Source organism: Stylophora pistillata, chromosome 5 (assembly GCF_964205215.1).
Source record: "Stylophora pistillata chromosome 5, jaStyPist1.2, whole genome shotgun sequence".
Lineage (NCBI taxonomy): Eukaryota > Metazoa > Cnidaria > Anthozoa > Scleractinia > Pocilloporidae > Stylophora > Stylophora pistillata.
The window spans coordinates 20,665,323-20,683,190 of record NC_142523.1 but is presented as its reverse complement, the minus strand read 5'-3'; the positions used below and the strand labels follow the sequence as shown (position 1 = coordinate 20,683,190).

At 38.5% G+C, this 17,868-nt stretch overlaps 1 protein-coding gene and 1 long non-coding RNA gene across 2 annotated transcripts; one reads left to right on the top strand and one right to left on the bottom strand.

Annotated features, from left to right (window-relative positions):
• The first annotated feature begins 212 nt into the window (after nt 1-212).
• LOC148730744 (uncharacterized) lies at nt 213-4,483 on the top strand. Its single transcript, XR_016001005.1, has 3 exons — nt 213-1,261; nt 2,112-2,209; nt 3,811-4,483. It is a non-coding gene; the product is annotated as an uncharacterized LOC148730744 (long non-coding RNA).
• Nucleotides 4,484-5,132: 649 nt separating this feature from the next.
• LOC148730743 (uncharacterized) lies at nt 5,133-7,565 on the bottom strand. Its single transcript, XM_088761853.1, has one exon. It carries the CDS (start codon nt 7,563-7,565, stop codon nt 5,133-5,135), a length of 2,433 nt encoding a protein of 810 aa, XP_088617979.1.
• Between the last annotated feature and the right edge of the window lie 10,303 nt (nt 7,566-17,868).

Below are 17,868 nucleotides of genomic sequence, written 5' to 3'. Positions count from 1 at the left end.
TTGGTAGAGGCTCGTACAAGGAATTGCGTGACTTGACCGGTGCAAGCCATACAGTTGCCTGAACTGACTGTTAACTTCTGCGGTACTGTTCGTATTTTATTAGTAAAAACCCAAGCCAATGTCCCCCATTAGACTGTCGAAAAGAAGAGAAATGTCATTTTGTTAAAAGTAAATAAAAAAGATAGAACAAGGGATAGGGACAGGGCTAAATCTGCACTGAGGTATTCCTCATGATCCTCAAAACTATCGTAGGATTCCAAGCAGTGTACTTCAGAATCTCTCTTTCGACGGCGCTAGCGCTATTGTCACTTTCAGAGGCAATTTCGAGATGTCTCGATCGGGTACCTGGACTGACAAAGTCATCACAGTGACTGCAGTAATAACTCATTTTCGAGTTGAGAAAAGATATTGAGCTGAGAAATGACGAGAACTGACGAGCATTACAGTAACATTTGCCGCTGCACTCCGATCCGCAAAAATATGTACAAATTTTCGGAAGTGCATGCGCAGGTAATCCCCAAGGGCCCTCGCCCGACGCTTTTATGTAATTCGAATTCTTGGACATTATCATAATCGGCGGGATTTGGAACGACACTTCAAATTTAAAGCGTCTTTCGTCTAAGTGTCACGTCTTCGTTGCAGCAAGCCTTTAACCAAAAGTTACTCCGCAGTTTTGTAATATGTCTCACAGAAACAGATCGAGCAGTGCAGGGATTGATTTTGACGAGCTTTCCGAGTCACCGCTAACGTCTGGGCACTTCACCGTCGAACGGTAAGCTTTTAGGTGTATTAATTAAACGTAGGTCAGTAAGACAGGTCAGCAATTCACTCGATTTGCTCTTTGAATATTTAGACAACTCCAGGGACAACTGCAGTCGTTCCTCGAGCGCAAGACCGTCCGCGGATTTCCATCGAGAGATCTCGATCTGAAAATCATATCCGTCGTGATTTGCAGCTTGACAGTACTGGTGATTCAGAAGAGACCTCGCCAGTTTATCAACCAGTCGCCTCCACTCGCTTGCCTTCAATTGTGCCCTGCGGTACACCATCTTCCTCCTCATCGAGGAGCCGATCAACTCCAGCCACCACGCCACCGTCTCATGTAAACGCTAGAGCGAGTTGTTCCGACCACGAAGGGCAGTTTGACGCACTTCAGTGAAAACTTGTTCTTACAGAAAAAATTGACAACTTACAAGGCCAACAGTCAGCACCCGCAATGGCAGAAAAAAGGAAAAGTGAAAACCTTCCACGAGATATGGTGGTGAGTATTTTGGTTATTTTAACTTTTAGACGTCACGGTGTTGATAACAGCTTGTTGATAACACTTTGTTGCTGATTTCATGCACATAGCCGTCATAACAATAGACGGCCATTTTGTTTTTAAAGGATGAAACTTATTGTTGAGTTATTGTAGTATGTAGTTTTAAAAAGGGGCTATGTCATGATATTTTAAGCCATTTTGCTGATGAACAAAGATTACTTTCAAATTTAGAAAAACACCAAAGAGGTAACAATAAACCAAAAGGAACAAGGATGGTTAAGATTGGGCAAGATTGAGAATGGTAGACTTGAAAAACTTGGCCAAATTTTTAAGATGCGCTGTCTGTGATGTAAGTAAGGGATTGAGAATGGTAGACTTGAAAAACTTGGCCAAATTTTTAAGATGTGCTGTCTGTAATGTAAGCAGGGTTTTTTGTACATGTATGTTGGGAAAGTCCCAGAAGCTCTGGGATTTCGCTGTTTTGTGACCGTCCCGGATTTTGCCAATTTATGTTTTCATATGTTGGGAATGATTGCAGAAATCTGGCAGCTATCAGGTAAATAGAAGCACTCCCGATTTATCCTCGACCATCTCATTTGATCAGGGATATGTATGATTTTGTGTTTTCATTAAGCCCTGGTGAAATGGTGCATGATAGTCGAACAGTCATAGGTAAGTTGGGAGAATGAGAAATGCTGTGGGAATATGAGCCATTGGCCAGTGTTTAGCAACTTTTTTGCTTCTCCCAAACTTCTACTGAACAATATATGTCTTGAGTGTTTCTATTAATTTGAGTTACAGTATACATCAACCCAAGTACTTAAAAGCTTAACCTCATTTTGCTTTTCAGTTTTAATGATCACACCAACCTTGAGGTTATCCAGGCAATTGAAAGAGGTGTCAGAGCAACGTCAGCTTTCAAAGAGGCTGATCCTGTTATATTAGAGTGTAAGTATAGATTAATTTTCTATAATTATGACTATAATATTTGGTGGCTTAATAGCTAGCACATTGAACTGTGGTTTGAGCATTGGCCTGGACCAGTGTGTCGTATTGTGTGTTCTTGGGCAAGACACTTTACTTCCATTGTAGCGGCCGACATAAGCGAAGCAAAATTTCGACGACAACTATGAGTTTCGCAAATGAAGACACACTATGAAGCGAGGATATATTTTAAGGACAAGCCTTGAATCGTTTTATTTAACGTTGGTATCCAAGTACTTATCATAAACTGAAATATGAATTTATAAGGAAGAAGCTAAGCTAAATGCGAATAGACAAACCAACATTCCAAACATTCCGATATAAAGGCAAGATGCAAAGCTAGCTAAAAACTCAAACAAACTCACAAAAGAACTATATATAAGTTCAAGGAAAGGAACATTAGCACTTACATAACAGTCCCGCTCGTAAGAATTGAACCAAAACGAACTTCAATATAAGTTAGGTATTCAGAAGCGAAACGGGAAATCCAAACAGACACTTACTCTAACACAGAAAACTGTAATCTTATGGCAAACGACAACAACCAAACGATAAACTAAAAAAAAACTTCAACTACTCTTCTCTAAAACTCGCACACGTCAACATTAAAAAGGCTCCGCGTGATTTACTTACGAGATTACTTCGTAACCTCAAAGCACGTGCACGCGAGTCGCGCGCGCACAAGTTTGTTAATGTCTTCTTAACAGCAGGCAAAAATGTGGCAGCCGTTACATCCATAGTGCCTCTCTAGCCTTTAACTTAAGTCAGCTGTGACCGAGGCAGGTTCTGATGTTGTTATTTGAACAACGAGACAGACTTATAGCCACAATAAAATTTATTTATACAGGAAAGTACAAAATAAATAATACTGATGAAAAGAAAGGGTGATTGAAAGCAAATCCTCAGTAAAATAGGTCACTAACTTGAGGTTACATGTACTGGAGTTACTTTTTTTGTGACCAAGAGGTTCTGAGCTTGTAATTGCTGGTCTTGACACTCTGAACTACTGAGTTAAACAAACTAACTGTACTTCTTTTATAAGGAATCGAACAATAGCAGGAAATTCTCTAAAATTTTGGAAGTGAGGTGTGATCATTCTACAGGAAATTTAGCTGCAAATCCTGTGTTTAGGATGATTTGGTTATCATAGGAAATAGTTAGGTGTGATGGTGCAACTTAAAGGAAATTTATGATGCAAATCCTGTGTGTATGATAATTTGATTATCATAGGAAATAGTTTTTGAAGATGTAATTCTAAAATTATAACAAAAGTATTGCAATGTCATGCACAATTGTGAGCCTGGTCACACAGCTATTCTGTTAAGTTTATCCATTGATGATATGATTGACTAAGAAGGTGAAAATTAAGGTGTTTGAATTAATTTGTATGTACTTTGGCCACTTTTGAAGATTCCTTTGTTGGGTCCATTTATCCCATATCAAACAAGGAAAATGAGTGTAACATTCAGACATTTTCAGTAATATTATTTTTCAGAGGTATTTTTATTTTATTCTGGACAATGATCAAGATTTGTGATATAATTTTTGAATTGCTTTTGTCACAGGTGCCTGAAAGACTTACTTTAAAACCCTCAAGGCAAAAATCAGAGGAGTTGTCAACCCACGTGAGGAATGAGGGATTGTCCCAAGTGGCAAACAAGCAGGATGAAAGAGTAATAAATTCTAGGGGGAATCAAAGGGGTCACAATGTGAGTGAATAATGGTGTACCTATCCTAAACAGAAATGACTAAAAATTTTTATCACGTGACCAATTATTTTTTTGTTTTGACCAGGTGTGTTGTCACTTGCATCAGTTTCAAAACTTTAGTGTCAACAACACTATAAGGAAAGTAATTAGCTACTGTGGTGATTGTTGTAAAAAATTTGAATTTTATAGCTTTTCTAACCAAAAATAAAGCCTCGGATGCTTACAGTCAAACTGGGTATTCTTTTTATTGCAAACTTGCAAACTTTTGCCTCATCATTGGTATTTGATTGACAGCTTGAGTCAAGCAAGTTTCAACCTGTACAAGCAAGTTGCAACTTTCACTATCAAATTTGCTCAAGCAAGTTTCCAAGTTCCAGTTTTCATTTTGCGGTATAAAACAAGGTAATACCAGCTCTGTTTCAAAGAAACAGAGTAAATTCAGTCAGCCGTCGCCCGCCTGTTTATCAAGAGACTGCGAGAAATAAGTGACGGACTTAGTTAAATTAGCAAAACCAGGAATCGTGCTTCAAAATTTGAAAATTAAATGAAACTTACCTGGAAGTTGAAGTTTGATTGAGATTCTTCTAGTCACCATAACATTTAGGGATCAGGTGAGATTGCAACGCGCATGCGCAAGATCAGTCTTAAAAGTAGATTGTAGTCTTCTTGATTAATAACAGACCACAATCATGTGACAATATTAAAATATTGTGTGACCTAGGAAGGTGCAAGCACACTACAGTCCTCACAGGGCAGGGTAGCGCCACCGTGCAAGGGCGGGCACCTGATCCCTAAATGTTATGGTGACTAGAAGAATCCCAATCAAACTTCAACTTCCAGGTAAGTTTCGTTTAATTTTCAAATTCTTCTACGTCACCACATTTAAGGATCATGTGAGACTTCGTAGCCAAGATGACTACAATCTAACACTTTGAAATAACCTCTAAAATGGGTTACAAGTGAATGTGTGGAAAAACCTTAATCACACTAGCATGTTCCAAAGTAGCAAAAACAACTTTAATATATATTGAGCAATGGTAACTCAAGTAACATAAGCTACATGAAAACATAGCTTACTCTTTAAAAGTATGTTGTTAAGGTAATGACATGAATAAAAATGTCTTTTCAAAAAATTAACAACAGTTCAAAAAACACTATATGAATAGTATGGTATCTACTCATGAGAAAACTGCCTTGGTAAATTGCAATGCTTTGGTGCCTTCAACAGGAACATTATAATGTCTAGCAGATGTGGTCTCATTAGACCATCCAGCCTTTTCCAATATTAGTTGAAGTGGCAAACCCCCTTTTTGTGCCGCAGATGTTGATGCTGCCTGTGTACTGTGGGCCGTGAAAACAGCTGTATCAATTTTGGCTTTTGTTAGACATGTTTTTATCCACCTTCGTATTGTGTCCTTACTAGCTGCATGGTGTGGTTTTGAGTAAGTGATAAATACCTTGGTGTCTTGACCACGCAAACATGAGGTTCTTCTAAGATAGCATGTCAAAGTTCTCACCACACAAAGGTTTTCATCCTCTGGATACTTATGGAATTCAAGGAACATTGACTTAGCTGTAGGCCTGCTCTGCTTCAAGAGACCCATCTGGAAAGTTATAGTATCCTCCAATTCTATCATATTAGCGGTGTCCAACATGTGTATCGATTGAACTCGTTGAGCACTAACTAGTGAAATTAACATAACAGTTTTTAGAGTTAAGTCTTTTAAAGACAGTTCCTTGTTAGTTTTCCATTTTCGAAACATGTTCAACACTTTCTTTACATCCCACACTGAAGAGTATTTACTTTGTATCGGTCTTGACTCATATACACCTTTCATAAATCTTACTATAATGGGGTGATTGCCAATTGTGATTCTACTGTCAAAGTTCAGGCTGGATAACGCGCAGCGTGCAGTATTAATAGCACTATACTTCAGTCCCGATACATAAAGATTTGTCAAAAACATCAAGGCACTGTTCACAGTGACTTCAGTTTTACTGATCTTCCTTTCACCACAAAATTGTATCCACTTTTTTAAGATAGACGTTGTATTGCTTTTGTGTTCCGTCTCGCCAGGATTTGAGAATGATGGGTTTTGCTTCATCAGGAATTCCTTTTGCTGCCATTGCTTCCCTGATACATGACAGGCCATTAACTGGACCTTGTCTCTCAGAGGATGCAGTGCTGATGAATGAGGTAGAGTCAGGAGGTTGTCCTTCTTTGGAAGTAGTCGAGGATTGTCTATGAGCATAGTCAAGATTACTGCAAAAAACGTCTGAGGTGGCCAGATTGGGACAACTATCACTGCTTTCGCTTTGTCTTTTGAGATCTTCTGAAGGCATCTATTTATAAGAGAGAATGGGGGGAAAACATAAATGCTTTTATCAGTCCACGACAGTGAGAAAGCATCTATATAGGTTGCTTCAGGGTCTGGTCGCCAAGCCACATATTTATCTAATTGCCTATTCAATCTAGATGCAAATAAATCAAGTTCTAATGGGCCCCAAAGATTATTTATTTTAGAAAATATTGCAGTGTTCAATTGCCACTCTGTCCTGTCATTAAACAGACGGGATTCACGGTCAGCAACAGTGTTGTCTTTCCCTGGTAAATGAGCTGTTGTAATCCAATTATCATGCTCTAGTGCCCACATCCAAATTTGTCTGGCAATATTATTGCATGGTCTGGACTTACTCCCCCCCATGTTGTTAACATAACACACTGCTGTTGTGTTGTCACTTTCTACTCGGATGTGAGTCTTTTTTACATCATTGCACAATGACTTCAATGCAAACAAAATTGCTAAAAGTTCTAGCTCATTAATATGAAGGATGGTTTCATCTGGCAGCCAGCGCCCCCCTGTGCGCTTATTATTTAGTTCTGCCCCCCAACCTTCTTTTGATGCATCAGACCTTATTGTAATGTCTGGGTCAGTTTGCAATATTTTCTTTTTTGCATGGGTGATATTGCCACGCCACCATTGTAAGTCTGACGTACATGTCTCACTTATAGTACACAGTGCATCAAAGTTCCCATTATTAGCTTTAAGTATGTCTATTTTCTCATTTTCGAGATGTCGGTAAAACAACATGCCCATTTGGACTCCAGGTAAACTGGAAACTAGGAGTCCTATAATGTGTGCAAGATCTCTAATCTTGACTATTGATTTGTGCAAGAATTTAGTGCACTGTGATTGAATATTCAGGGCTTTCTCTGGCGTAATCCTTATTGTCATTGTCACCGAATTTACTATGAAGCCAAGAAATTCCAGTTCTTGAGTAGGGTGAAAGGCAGATTTGACTGGATGTATTATAAAGCCAAGCTTTTGAAATAATGTCACAGTTTCTCTAACATTTTCCCAGCATTCGAGCTCTGATTCCCCTTGTAAATAAGAGTCATCTAGGTAGGGGACCAGGAGAAGTCCTTTTTTACGAAGCTCAGCATATACAGGCTTCAGCAATGTAGTGAATTTTCTTGGGCAGCAGGCCAGCCCATTAGGGAAGCAAGTGTATTGAAATAATTGATTATTCCAATGAAATCTCAAAAATTTTCTGTGCTCCACTGCCACTGGCACTGAGTAATAAGCATCCTTAAAGTCTATTGATGCCATGTAACAGGCCTTATTAAGGTAGTGACTGTATGAATGCTTTCCATCTTAAAATGATGGTACTCAATATTCTCATTAAACTCTTTCAAATTTAAGATCAGTCTGAAGGTGCCATCTTTCTTAGGCCTGGCAAAGATTGGGGACACAAATTGTCCAATACAAGGCAAACATTCTTCAATAATTCCCTTATCAAGGAGTTTCGTAATCTCCTTATCAATAGCTACTTTCTCGATAGAATTAACATGACAAGTTAACCTCGTGCCCTGTTGACAATTCAATTCGCTACTGATCAAGTCGAGATGACTGTGGGCGACTGTGTCCAAAATAGTCTTATCTGAAGTTAGTTTTTTCCACTCTGGGAGAAAATCATTAAGTCTGCCAGCTCTGAATTCGTCAATAGGCACCAGGTTAATTGTTTCCTTCTTAAAATGAATGCAGGTAGGAGATTCACTCACTGTTTCCGGTGTAACAGAGCTTACTGCTTCTGGTTTTCGTATCTCCCTTTTTTCTCCTGTTGGTTGTACAATCGTTTGCCTAAAAAAGGCTTTCGTGAGCTGGATACGTTTGCGCTGTGCGAACTCCTGGAATATTTATAATCGTTGCCGCGGTATCCTCGCGAGCGGCCATATTGTTTACTAGGAAATCTCTTCCTGCTCGATTGACCATGGGGTTTCACCATGGCTTTCTTTACAGCGCGGTTGGTCTTGTCAATGTCTTCCAACCTTTTGGAGGTATCTCCCCCGAATAGGAAGTTGTTCACAGGGACTGACGAGGAGAATAGCGAGGTTTGGTAGTCTTCATTGAGGTCGGGTTTTATGCACTCTCGTCGTCTCATGTTGATCTCGAAATTTGCGTAGCTAAGCATTTCTATAGCTGACATTCCTTTGTCGATCAGCTGGTTAAGTTTGCTCTCATAATCTGTACTGTCATTCACTGACTCGTCATTTGCTTTGGACTTCAGGTCCAGCATTTCATTGAGCATTTTGGTGACCTCAATGACACCTTTGATCAACATGCCTTGGGCTGTTTGTACCCTCGAGTCAAAGGACCTCGTGTTCGGCCTCAGCCTGTTCCAAATAAGCTCGTGCACTTTTGTGACGACCAAACTTTCGCAGTTTTGTGGTCGGAGGATTTTTTCCCCTTCTTCTTTGAGCTTTGATTCTTCAGGATTTTTCAATTTGAACATGAGTCCGTTCACGAGTGTAGCAAGTTGTTCGTTGACAGCAACGTCTGTACTCTCCTTCGGAGCTCTCCAACAGATTATTTTCCTCTGTGGACCAAGTTCTTTCAATAGTAATTTGCAGTTTTTCAAACTGCCGAGTCAAAGTTGTTTGGAGAGTAAGCATAGAATTCGTTAGCATACTGCCAAATGTTGACAGCTCACTCTGTTCTGTTGTGTCATTTTCGGGCGCGTTTCCCGACAAACCGTTTGAAGTAGTGTTTTCTACACCACTAGTGCCCTCTGACCTGGGAACCTCGTTCCCGCCTTGAGGGAGCTTCTTTGCCTTCTTTTTAGAAGAACTTTTCGAGGCGGAATCCTCAGTGTGTTCAATATTTGACATTTTTTCACGCCTGATTCGATCGTTCGTGACCAATCTTGCTGACAAGCAAACGTGCACTGATCTTGCGCATGCGCGTTGCAATCTCACATGATCCTTAAATGTGGTGACGTAGAAGAATTAAAAGTGTAAGCCATAACCTTGAAGGAGAGATTTGAATTTTTAATGAAAATTCACAGTTTGGCAATTTGGAGCTAAGCCTGTCACTAATTCATCGCAGTCTGTTGATTAACAGCAAATGTTAGGCAATATCATTCTGTTTATTTGAAACTTAGTTTGTCTTACCTGACTTTATATGGCAAAATGAAAACCAGGGCTTGAGAACTTACTCAGCAAATTCAAATCGAAAGTTTCAACCTGCTCACATAGGTTGCAGCTTGCTTGACTCAGACTGTCATCAAATACCAATGTTGAGGTAGAAGTTTGCAAGGTTGCCATCAAAAGAACATCTGGTTAACATTTGACTATAGAAATTTATAGTCAAACTGGTTGCCTCCTGATGGGAACTCTAGAATATTGCATTGTGATGTGAAAATATTGATTGACAGCTTGCTGAATGCAACTTGCAACTTTCACTTCAAATTTGCTAGAATAGTTTGTGAATTATTTTCAAGTTCCATTTTCCCATATAAAACAAGGTAATTGCTGATCTGTTTCTAAGAAACGAAATAAATTGCTCAATTTTTGCCTGTTTATCAACGTAATAGACTGCAAGAATGTAGCATTCAAATTGCCATTGTCAGGAAATCACACTTCAAAAGTAGTCATGTGAAATATGACTTTTTTAGTTAAATTCCTATGAAGTGAGTCTGTTGCTAATTTCATGCAGCAAACTTTCAATCAATATTGGAACATTGCAACACAACATTGATGAGTTCCTGTAAAAAAAATTACCAGCAGTTTGACAGTAATTTGTAGGATTAGCTATGTTGGTGATGTGATCAAAGACTAATTGGTATGTTGCGATGATATTCGGTCTTTTAATGCCTTATAAAAAGAGAACCTACTGTATTGAAACTGATAGGACAGGCAGTACCTGAGTGAAGTTTTTTGGAAGTAACTCCTCTTCATGAATCATAACACACTAAGTACAGTTCATGTGAAAATGTTTTATCGAGAATGTCCTGCTGGCAGGAGTGTTGTAAAGACTTAAAATCAATGATGTTATATTTTAGACTTACCTTGTAGCTTTCCCCCATTATTTAGGCTATATTCTGTATCACATATATGGTATATATTTAAGTGTACAGGGACTGATTACATACACTTATTTATTAAATGTTAATTTCCCTTAACAGAAATGGTTTTGTTTGTACATAAAAGGAGAAATGTTAAATAAACTTTCCATTTACTATACATTTATGTGTGTTGATTTTAGTCGGGACTGTGGGTGTGAGATGATTGGAAATGAGAGGATTGCATTAATCAAAGTAAATGCGATTCCATTTTAAACTGCCACTGAAACAATGAAATTTCTGATATTTATTGAATGCAGTGTATTATTGGGTACTTGCAACCCTAATACTGAAATAACATGTGGAAAAAGCAATTTTGTGTAAATTGACAACAGGGTCAATGGAGGGGAAGAGAATTTTGGATTATACCATGACAAAGATGATATTTGCCCTACATTTGTCCTGAATTTGTTCTTACAAATGTCATCTTTAACGCATTTGTCCTTGTTTAGAGCAGGACAAATCATGATATTTAATTCAAATTAATACCACATTTGTCCATATTTACACCCAAAAGCAAATGCACAATTATCCTGTTTATCTTTAGGACAAATGTCATATTTGTCTTCAAGTCAAATACTGACAAATATGACAAACATCACATTTGAACCACATTTGGACAGCATTTGTCTGACGTCAAATCTGATTTTTCGCCCAGTGTAACCGTAAAAATAAGCTAATCGTTAACCATTATAACTATTCTAAGTTGCTTAACCCTGGTCAGTATTCTTAGTGGACATGAATAATAACCTAATTCATTTGACAACACGGGTAAGCTATAGATTTTTAATGAAGGCTTAAGAGAAAGCTACCTCATTAGGGGTGTCGTTAACGCGCCGCAAAATTAAGAGCAATGCATCATTTCAAGCATCAGCCATAAATTTGACTTTATTTAAATTACATCGTACGTTATTGAAACAAAAAGGAGATTTGTTGGATGAACTAACCTAAGTTTAAAAGCACCTAACTTGGAAAATTTTCTAAAGGGAGTGGGAAAGTGACAGGCTTAAATGAATTTACATGCTTGGCGAGTTAAAAAACTTCTTAGGCACGGTAAGACACCAGAAGTTGATGAAAACGTTTCTTAAAATTACTGAAGGAAGTTATTTGACTGAAGATAATTAACCATTGGCTGAGTAATGTCTCTATGTATTGGTTTAGCCAAAACAATATGAAACTCAGTACTTGTTACTGGTGCTGTGGTCGGATACGGGTCTGGTTTCGACTTCACAAAGACTTTGTTTGTAGCTCTGGCCCGTGGAACACGGAATTGTACTATTCTTCCAAACCCATCCGCCTGCAACGACTCTGTGGCGCGCTCGTACTCTGCCTCAGCGATTGTTGGGGATGATCTCTTTCCATGCTTAAAGGCTTTGTACGTTACTGCCGGTCCAGGTGACAAAAGGATGCTCTCCTCGACTGAATCGCTCGTTGGTTGTTCGATCGTTTTATCTCAAAACGAATTAATGATTTCTTTGAGGAACTGGAGGAGAATAAAAGGGAGTTACACAAGAATTAAGGCATGTAAGAAAAGGATTGAATTGGGAAGAAAAACTTAAACGAGTATTTTACAATGAGTGCTCTACTGGTCAAATTCAGTTACCGTAGCCACAGACTTTCGACGGAGGGCATTCCTTTCAAATGTAGGAAAAATGCGACTTAATAGTAAAATATGTTGCTTTAAAATAAACTTCTGTTGCTTTACCTGACATAAGATTCCCTTCTGAGTCTCAAGATGGTTAACGAAGGCTGAGGCATTCTCCAGCGTTGACTTGCTTATTTTGGTTGGAGGTTCCGTGGAAGGGACGCCAGCGAGCAGTTCGGCTGTGACGTGATTGAAGACGTGTAGGGCTGTAGCTATGCGGGGGATGAGTTCTGGTGTCTTGGATTTTGGAGGCACTGTGCCGTCTTGAATTGCTTCAGTTACCTCTGCGACAAACATGTCAAGGTTTTCTCGCAAAAGGGCGATTGCGTCATCCTCAAAGGTGTAAACTGCATTCTTGGCAATTTTATTAATAGTCAGAAAGAGTTCCTCGAAATCGCTTATGACTTCGGTTCATAGGTAGTCTTTAGCAGCCTCCATTTCGGAAAGAGTAGGCCTTAAAGCTAGAGGAGTTGCAAATAAAATTCGGCCGATTAAACCGTGGCCATGGTCCATCTTTGCGATGAGCTTGGCGGCGTTTAACAATTGTGTTGAGCCAAGGATGCTGAAAGCAGTGTTAGGTGGTATTAGTCTTGTGTCTTCCGTTGAGTAGTGAAAGGAACAGCGCTCACCAGAAAACAGTTTGAAGAGTAGCTGGACGTTTCCTGTGGCGTTGTCCTCGTCTGACTTCATCAATTTGTTGATTCTGTCAAACACCTCCGGAGATAATAGAATGGCTTTCTTGTTCTGGGCCAGATGCTTCATCAGACCTGACGAAGTTGTTTTGCTGAGTACAGTTGAGGTTAGGTCTGAAGCTTCTAGGGGATCTTGGGCTGCGTGCTGTAACGCAGACGATTTTCCTGTTGTAGAAACAAAAAGTCTTGTTTATGAAAAGGGCCCTTAAGAATAAGGGTTGAGTTAGAATTAGCAAGAGGTTTGCAAGACTAACCATATACGATCTAACCCATGTAAACCGTTGCCGAACGGAGGAAAAAAGTAGGAAATTTTTGGTTAAGGCATCGTAAAACCAAATATACATATTTTATACTCACCAGTCCCTGGATATCCAAAAAATATGGTGAACAGGTTAAGAGGCTGCCTGTGGGTGGAAATGATTTCAACGCGGGAGTCGTTGCATGCGAGGATAAAGGCTGTTGTTGTAAGCAAAATGGGAATAAAATAGCTTTCTGAGCTTCCAACCGATACAGCCTTATTTTTAACAAAACGGTGTATTTCGTTGTCAGTGAAGAGCTTGCTGTAAGGAAATTGTACAGAATTCAATCGTCGCTGTAAATTCACTCACGTCTGTTCGTTCTGCTTGTAAAGCTTGGAAACGGTATAATTTCTTGAAGGGATTACCACGAGTATAACTAGAATATCATATCTTAGCTTACTACAGTGAACTAAGAAAGAGGTTAACATGACTGGAATAACGTGAGCTGTTGTTTGAGACGCCGGCACTAAAATTTATGCTAGTGGTATTGTTCTGGCGAGTAATTGAAAGCAATTTTCGTTTGTTCATTATTTAAGAGTTGTTAAATCTCTGAAATTAAAAGTTAAGGAATTAAAAGAAGTTTGTTCTCACATTTAATAAGATATCATATCCTTAGGACAAACAAAGGGAGGCGGTTGTTTTGATTAAAAAAGGTAGTTTATTGAGACATGTTTACAAGTGTGTATAGGATCGAAAAAACTCCGGAAATCTAGCAGTGGCACACAAACTCCACCTGAAGCCCAAAAACAAGACAAGGTGATGCAATGTGGCATGCCAAAGGGAAGCTATGCGCGAGATGAGAGAAAGCAGAGAAAATGGCGTTACGATGACTTGATTGTTTTACTGAACGATAAAGATAGACTTATTCAGTGGTTAATGGGGGAAGGTTTGCTGGCCAAATCTCGATTATGTTCTATTTGTGGAGGCGACATGAACCTTTTTAATTGCGATGACCGCTTTTGTAAATATAGTAAAAAGTTTTCCACGATTAGCTTGCGCCTCCTCGGACTAAGTATGTAAGGTTTAATTTGAAATGTGTGTAATTATTATTAATAGTTCGCGTAAACGCGCGGCGATGACTGTAGTTAATAGTTCGCTTCGCTGTTTGTTAATCGGCAGTTACTATTTATTAAAGTTCATAGAAAAAGAATTACCAAAAAAATTAATCAATTTCTTTATTTTGGTTAAGGGGTTGATGCGGTCGATTCGCAACGCGCGGCGATGACTGTATTTAATGATGTGGTCGGTTTAGCAAAAGACTTGCCACTGCGGACTGCGGGGGCAGCATTATTAAACACCACTGCGGGACTGCGGTGGCAACTTCTCAAGTAAGACATTTTTGTGGCCGGATATTCTGCAATATAGCCCGACATTTTCTAACCAGATCAGATCTTTTGTTCAGCAAGTTGACATTGCCATTGCTTAAGGTGCATTAAACAAACCGACAGTGGTTTAGCGTAGTCTGTACTCTTATCGACAACGATATTCATCCTCACAGTGGTCAAAATGTTGTGGACTCTTCAAGCGCAGCCGATTGGTCGACAACAAAATATCGACGTCGAATAAAGGCATCATTTGAGTGCGTGTCACGTTGACATGAGCAGCTTTGTCTGTACCCATATCGACAAGGGCAAATTGGCCGATCAGATTGCGACATTATTGCCACTTGTGGTAAAAAGTTCCTTGTAGTAACCAGTAATAGAAAGCACAATTCCAACCGAACTAAATAATTTTTTAACTGGAATTTTTAATTAAAAACTTGATCGTATAATTCTGCTTTCGTAGAATACTCTTCAGTCTGATGATCGCTTAGTAGGTGAAACTTAAGTAATCTAAAATCGATATTTTCCTCGACGTATCTATTAGATCACTTTAGGACAAGTGAAACAACCTACGCAGAGTATATTCAGCCATTTAAAAAAGTAGAATAACATTCGCGCACAACAGTTTCATTGTGGGTTATCATTTTCAGTTTGGGATCATTGGCCTTTGTACACGTTCAATCTCTTACTAACACAAAATTGATTTCGCACAATGCGGTGAAAGAAAAAATGTACTATTTAGTATCGGTGTGTTGTCTTTGTACATGTGTAATCATTTTGTATGAAACACTTTAATTCAACTAACAATTTATTTTGCCGTTCTTTCCTCTTTAAAATTATGGTTTATGGATATTTTAGCGGGTAAGAAAATATTTTAATTCAGAAATCGTGTTTCAAGCAAAACGCTAAAAAATTAACAATTTATTTTAACAACACTTCCCGAAGCATTTCTCGTTATTTTTACTTTTCAAAGTGGTTCGCAATTCATGTAAATTTTGGTCAAATAAAGAATTTGACTTTCTTAGCTTTGCTAGGTATATTAAGTTTTGTTTCGCTTGTAAGTCAGTCACTATTTCTTATTATCTTCATCCTCTCTTTTCCTTTCTTTTTCTTCCTTTTTTGGCGGTAAAATGTCGCTTCATCTTTTGTTTAGGAAAATTAATCGTTTTTGCATGTCTCTAAATGGTCTACTTAACCGAAAACAGGAGCTCATAACTTGGAGCGTTAAACTGCTCTTTGTTTCTGTTTGCAATCTCTTGCGTCCGCAAGAGATTATGATATAAGTACAAAAATATGTTCAAATACAAAAGTTAATTCACATTAATGATTCGTATTTTAAACCGGCTTTAAAATGACACAACCTTCAAGTTTAATTATGTCCTTTTTCTATTTTATCTGGTCACCAACGTGTCATTGACAAAACAGGTCGTAAGTATCTTTTTCTTTTATTTTTACTATTTCTCATTCATTTTCACATTTCTGACGCACCGGTCAGTCATTATCAGAGAGACACAGACTTATCATGATTTTTCGTTATCTCCTTTTGCGAAAGAGTAGAGTTGTAAGCTTTCCTGACAATGAATCGGGCGGGCTTAGTTTTCACCACAGTCACCATTTTATAATTGCAGCCAAGAGGAATACTTTTTTTTTCTCACCATATTTCACTGCATTACCGCAGTAGAGCAGGACTAGAACAGAACATATGCGATCCATGCGAGTAGTCCACCCATTAAATCCCACCCATTCCACCCCAGGAGAGGACATCCATCACACAGTAATCTCGTGCGTGGGAAATTAACGTCTCCTACCCCTAACCCTGTGGGAGACGGGACCTCCATTTATTCGTCCCTATCCGAGAAGACTAGAATATCTAACCATTACTTAATTAATGTTATAGAAAGGTAGGATATTCTTCTCAATTATTTTAAGACCTTGAGTGTTGGTCCGGCCGGGGCTTGAACCCTCGACCTCCCGCACAACAGTCCAGAGCTCTATCCATTGAGCTAACTGGAAGGCAAAGTGACCTTTTTACTAATGCTGGTTGACAATATGTCCAAGACTCTTTTCCGGTCAGGCTTTCCCATTCATTGCCAATATGGTCACTATTTGAAGTACCCGACAGTTGTAGCAAGTGCAATATGACTTGGCAGGTAGTCCTACCCCTGGTTGTTCAATTATCAAGACACTTTGTCTTAACGATACCAAGATTAAGAACTATGAAAGCAATAACAAATGTGCATAACTAACTAATACTTCTCTCTTTCCCATTACCTACCTTGCTTGGCAAACAGACCGTAAGTATCTGTATTTTATTTCATAGTAATTTTGGTGGGTTTAGCAAGTCTTTTCACTGCTTTCACTACTGCAGTAACCATCATGTAATATATATTCATATTTCATTGTAATGTAATCTTGGTGATAATAAAGATTACGATTTTCGTTGCACAAATATTATTGGGAACAAATATTTGGCCAAAAAATTATGATCACTAGCTAATAAACACGGCATTCTGATATTCGCCCTACTACCCAAGTTGTATTTGCCTAAAACTGCTTTAAGTTGTTTTGAAGTGGGTTCTTGTAAAAATATTCATTCAGGGTGAACCATAAGTAGCTAAGGATCCGGTTTCGATCGAGTGGCTCAGTTTAAGTAAAGATTTAGTGGTATCTGTAGAAGACTGTGACGTTGAAGTGTCATTCACTCGATACTTGGAATTTAAGTCTTGATTTTATAAGTAGTTACATATCAGAACTAACTACTGTACAGAGGTTTTGGACGACTGTATAATGAATATCAAATCTCTTGCTAGTTAGGTAATTCCATTCGTTTTTCTGTTCTTGATTTTTTTTCTTTGTTGTTTCTATTCCATGGCCTTGCCTCTGATAAAACCATTAGAACGTAAGTACATGCTTTATTTTTAAATAAAGCATTTGTATTTTCATGGCGCCTTTACAGTGCGTTTACGTTCACGCATTGAACTGGGGTACAGGTGTTGTGCGAAGGAAAACTTTTGCAGCATTTCTCAATAAACAACTGGATGTATTTGAGCTGAAGATGCATATTTTAATTTAATTTTTATATTTTTTATTTTACATGTCACTTCTTCAATCACTTAGCTGGTAAGTCCAAGAAAACTTATCTCACGCAAATTTTATACTTAATTTTCATGCTCAAAACGACATTTTTATTCTTTAGTGCGTAAGATCAAATTTACAATAAGATTATTTATGAGTTACATATTCTTTTCGGAGCCCATGTCGATTAAGTGTTATAAAAACAAATCCACATTATTGTAACCTATTGTTCCCCCATAAGGGAACTGAAATTCAAAGGAAGCATCTTGCAACCAGAACTCGAAAATGCATGTAATTATATGAAATGAAATTTTGCATCTGGTCGGATGGGGAGCTGTAGCACTGGACTGGGCTTGGCAAAACTCCGATGTAACCCGGGATTATTATCGAGAACCCATTAAAATTTCTTTTGCTTTCAATAGTACAGATTCAGTCAATGAACCCTTCGCTGACATTCATGAATTTGTGTCAAGTATATT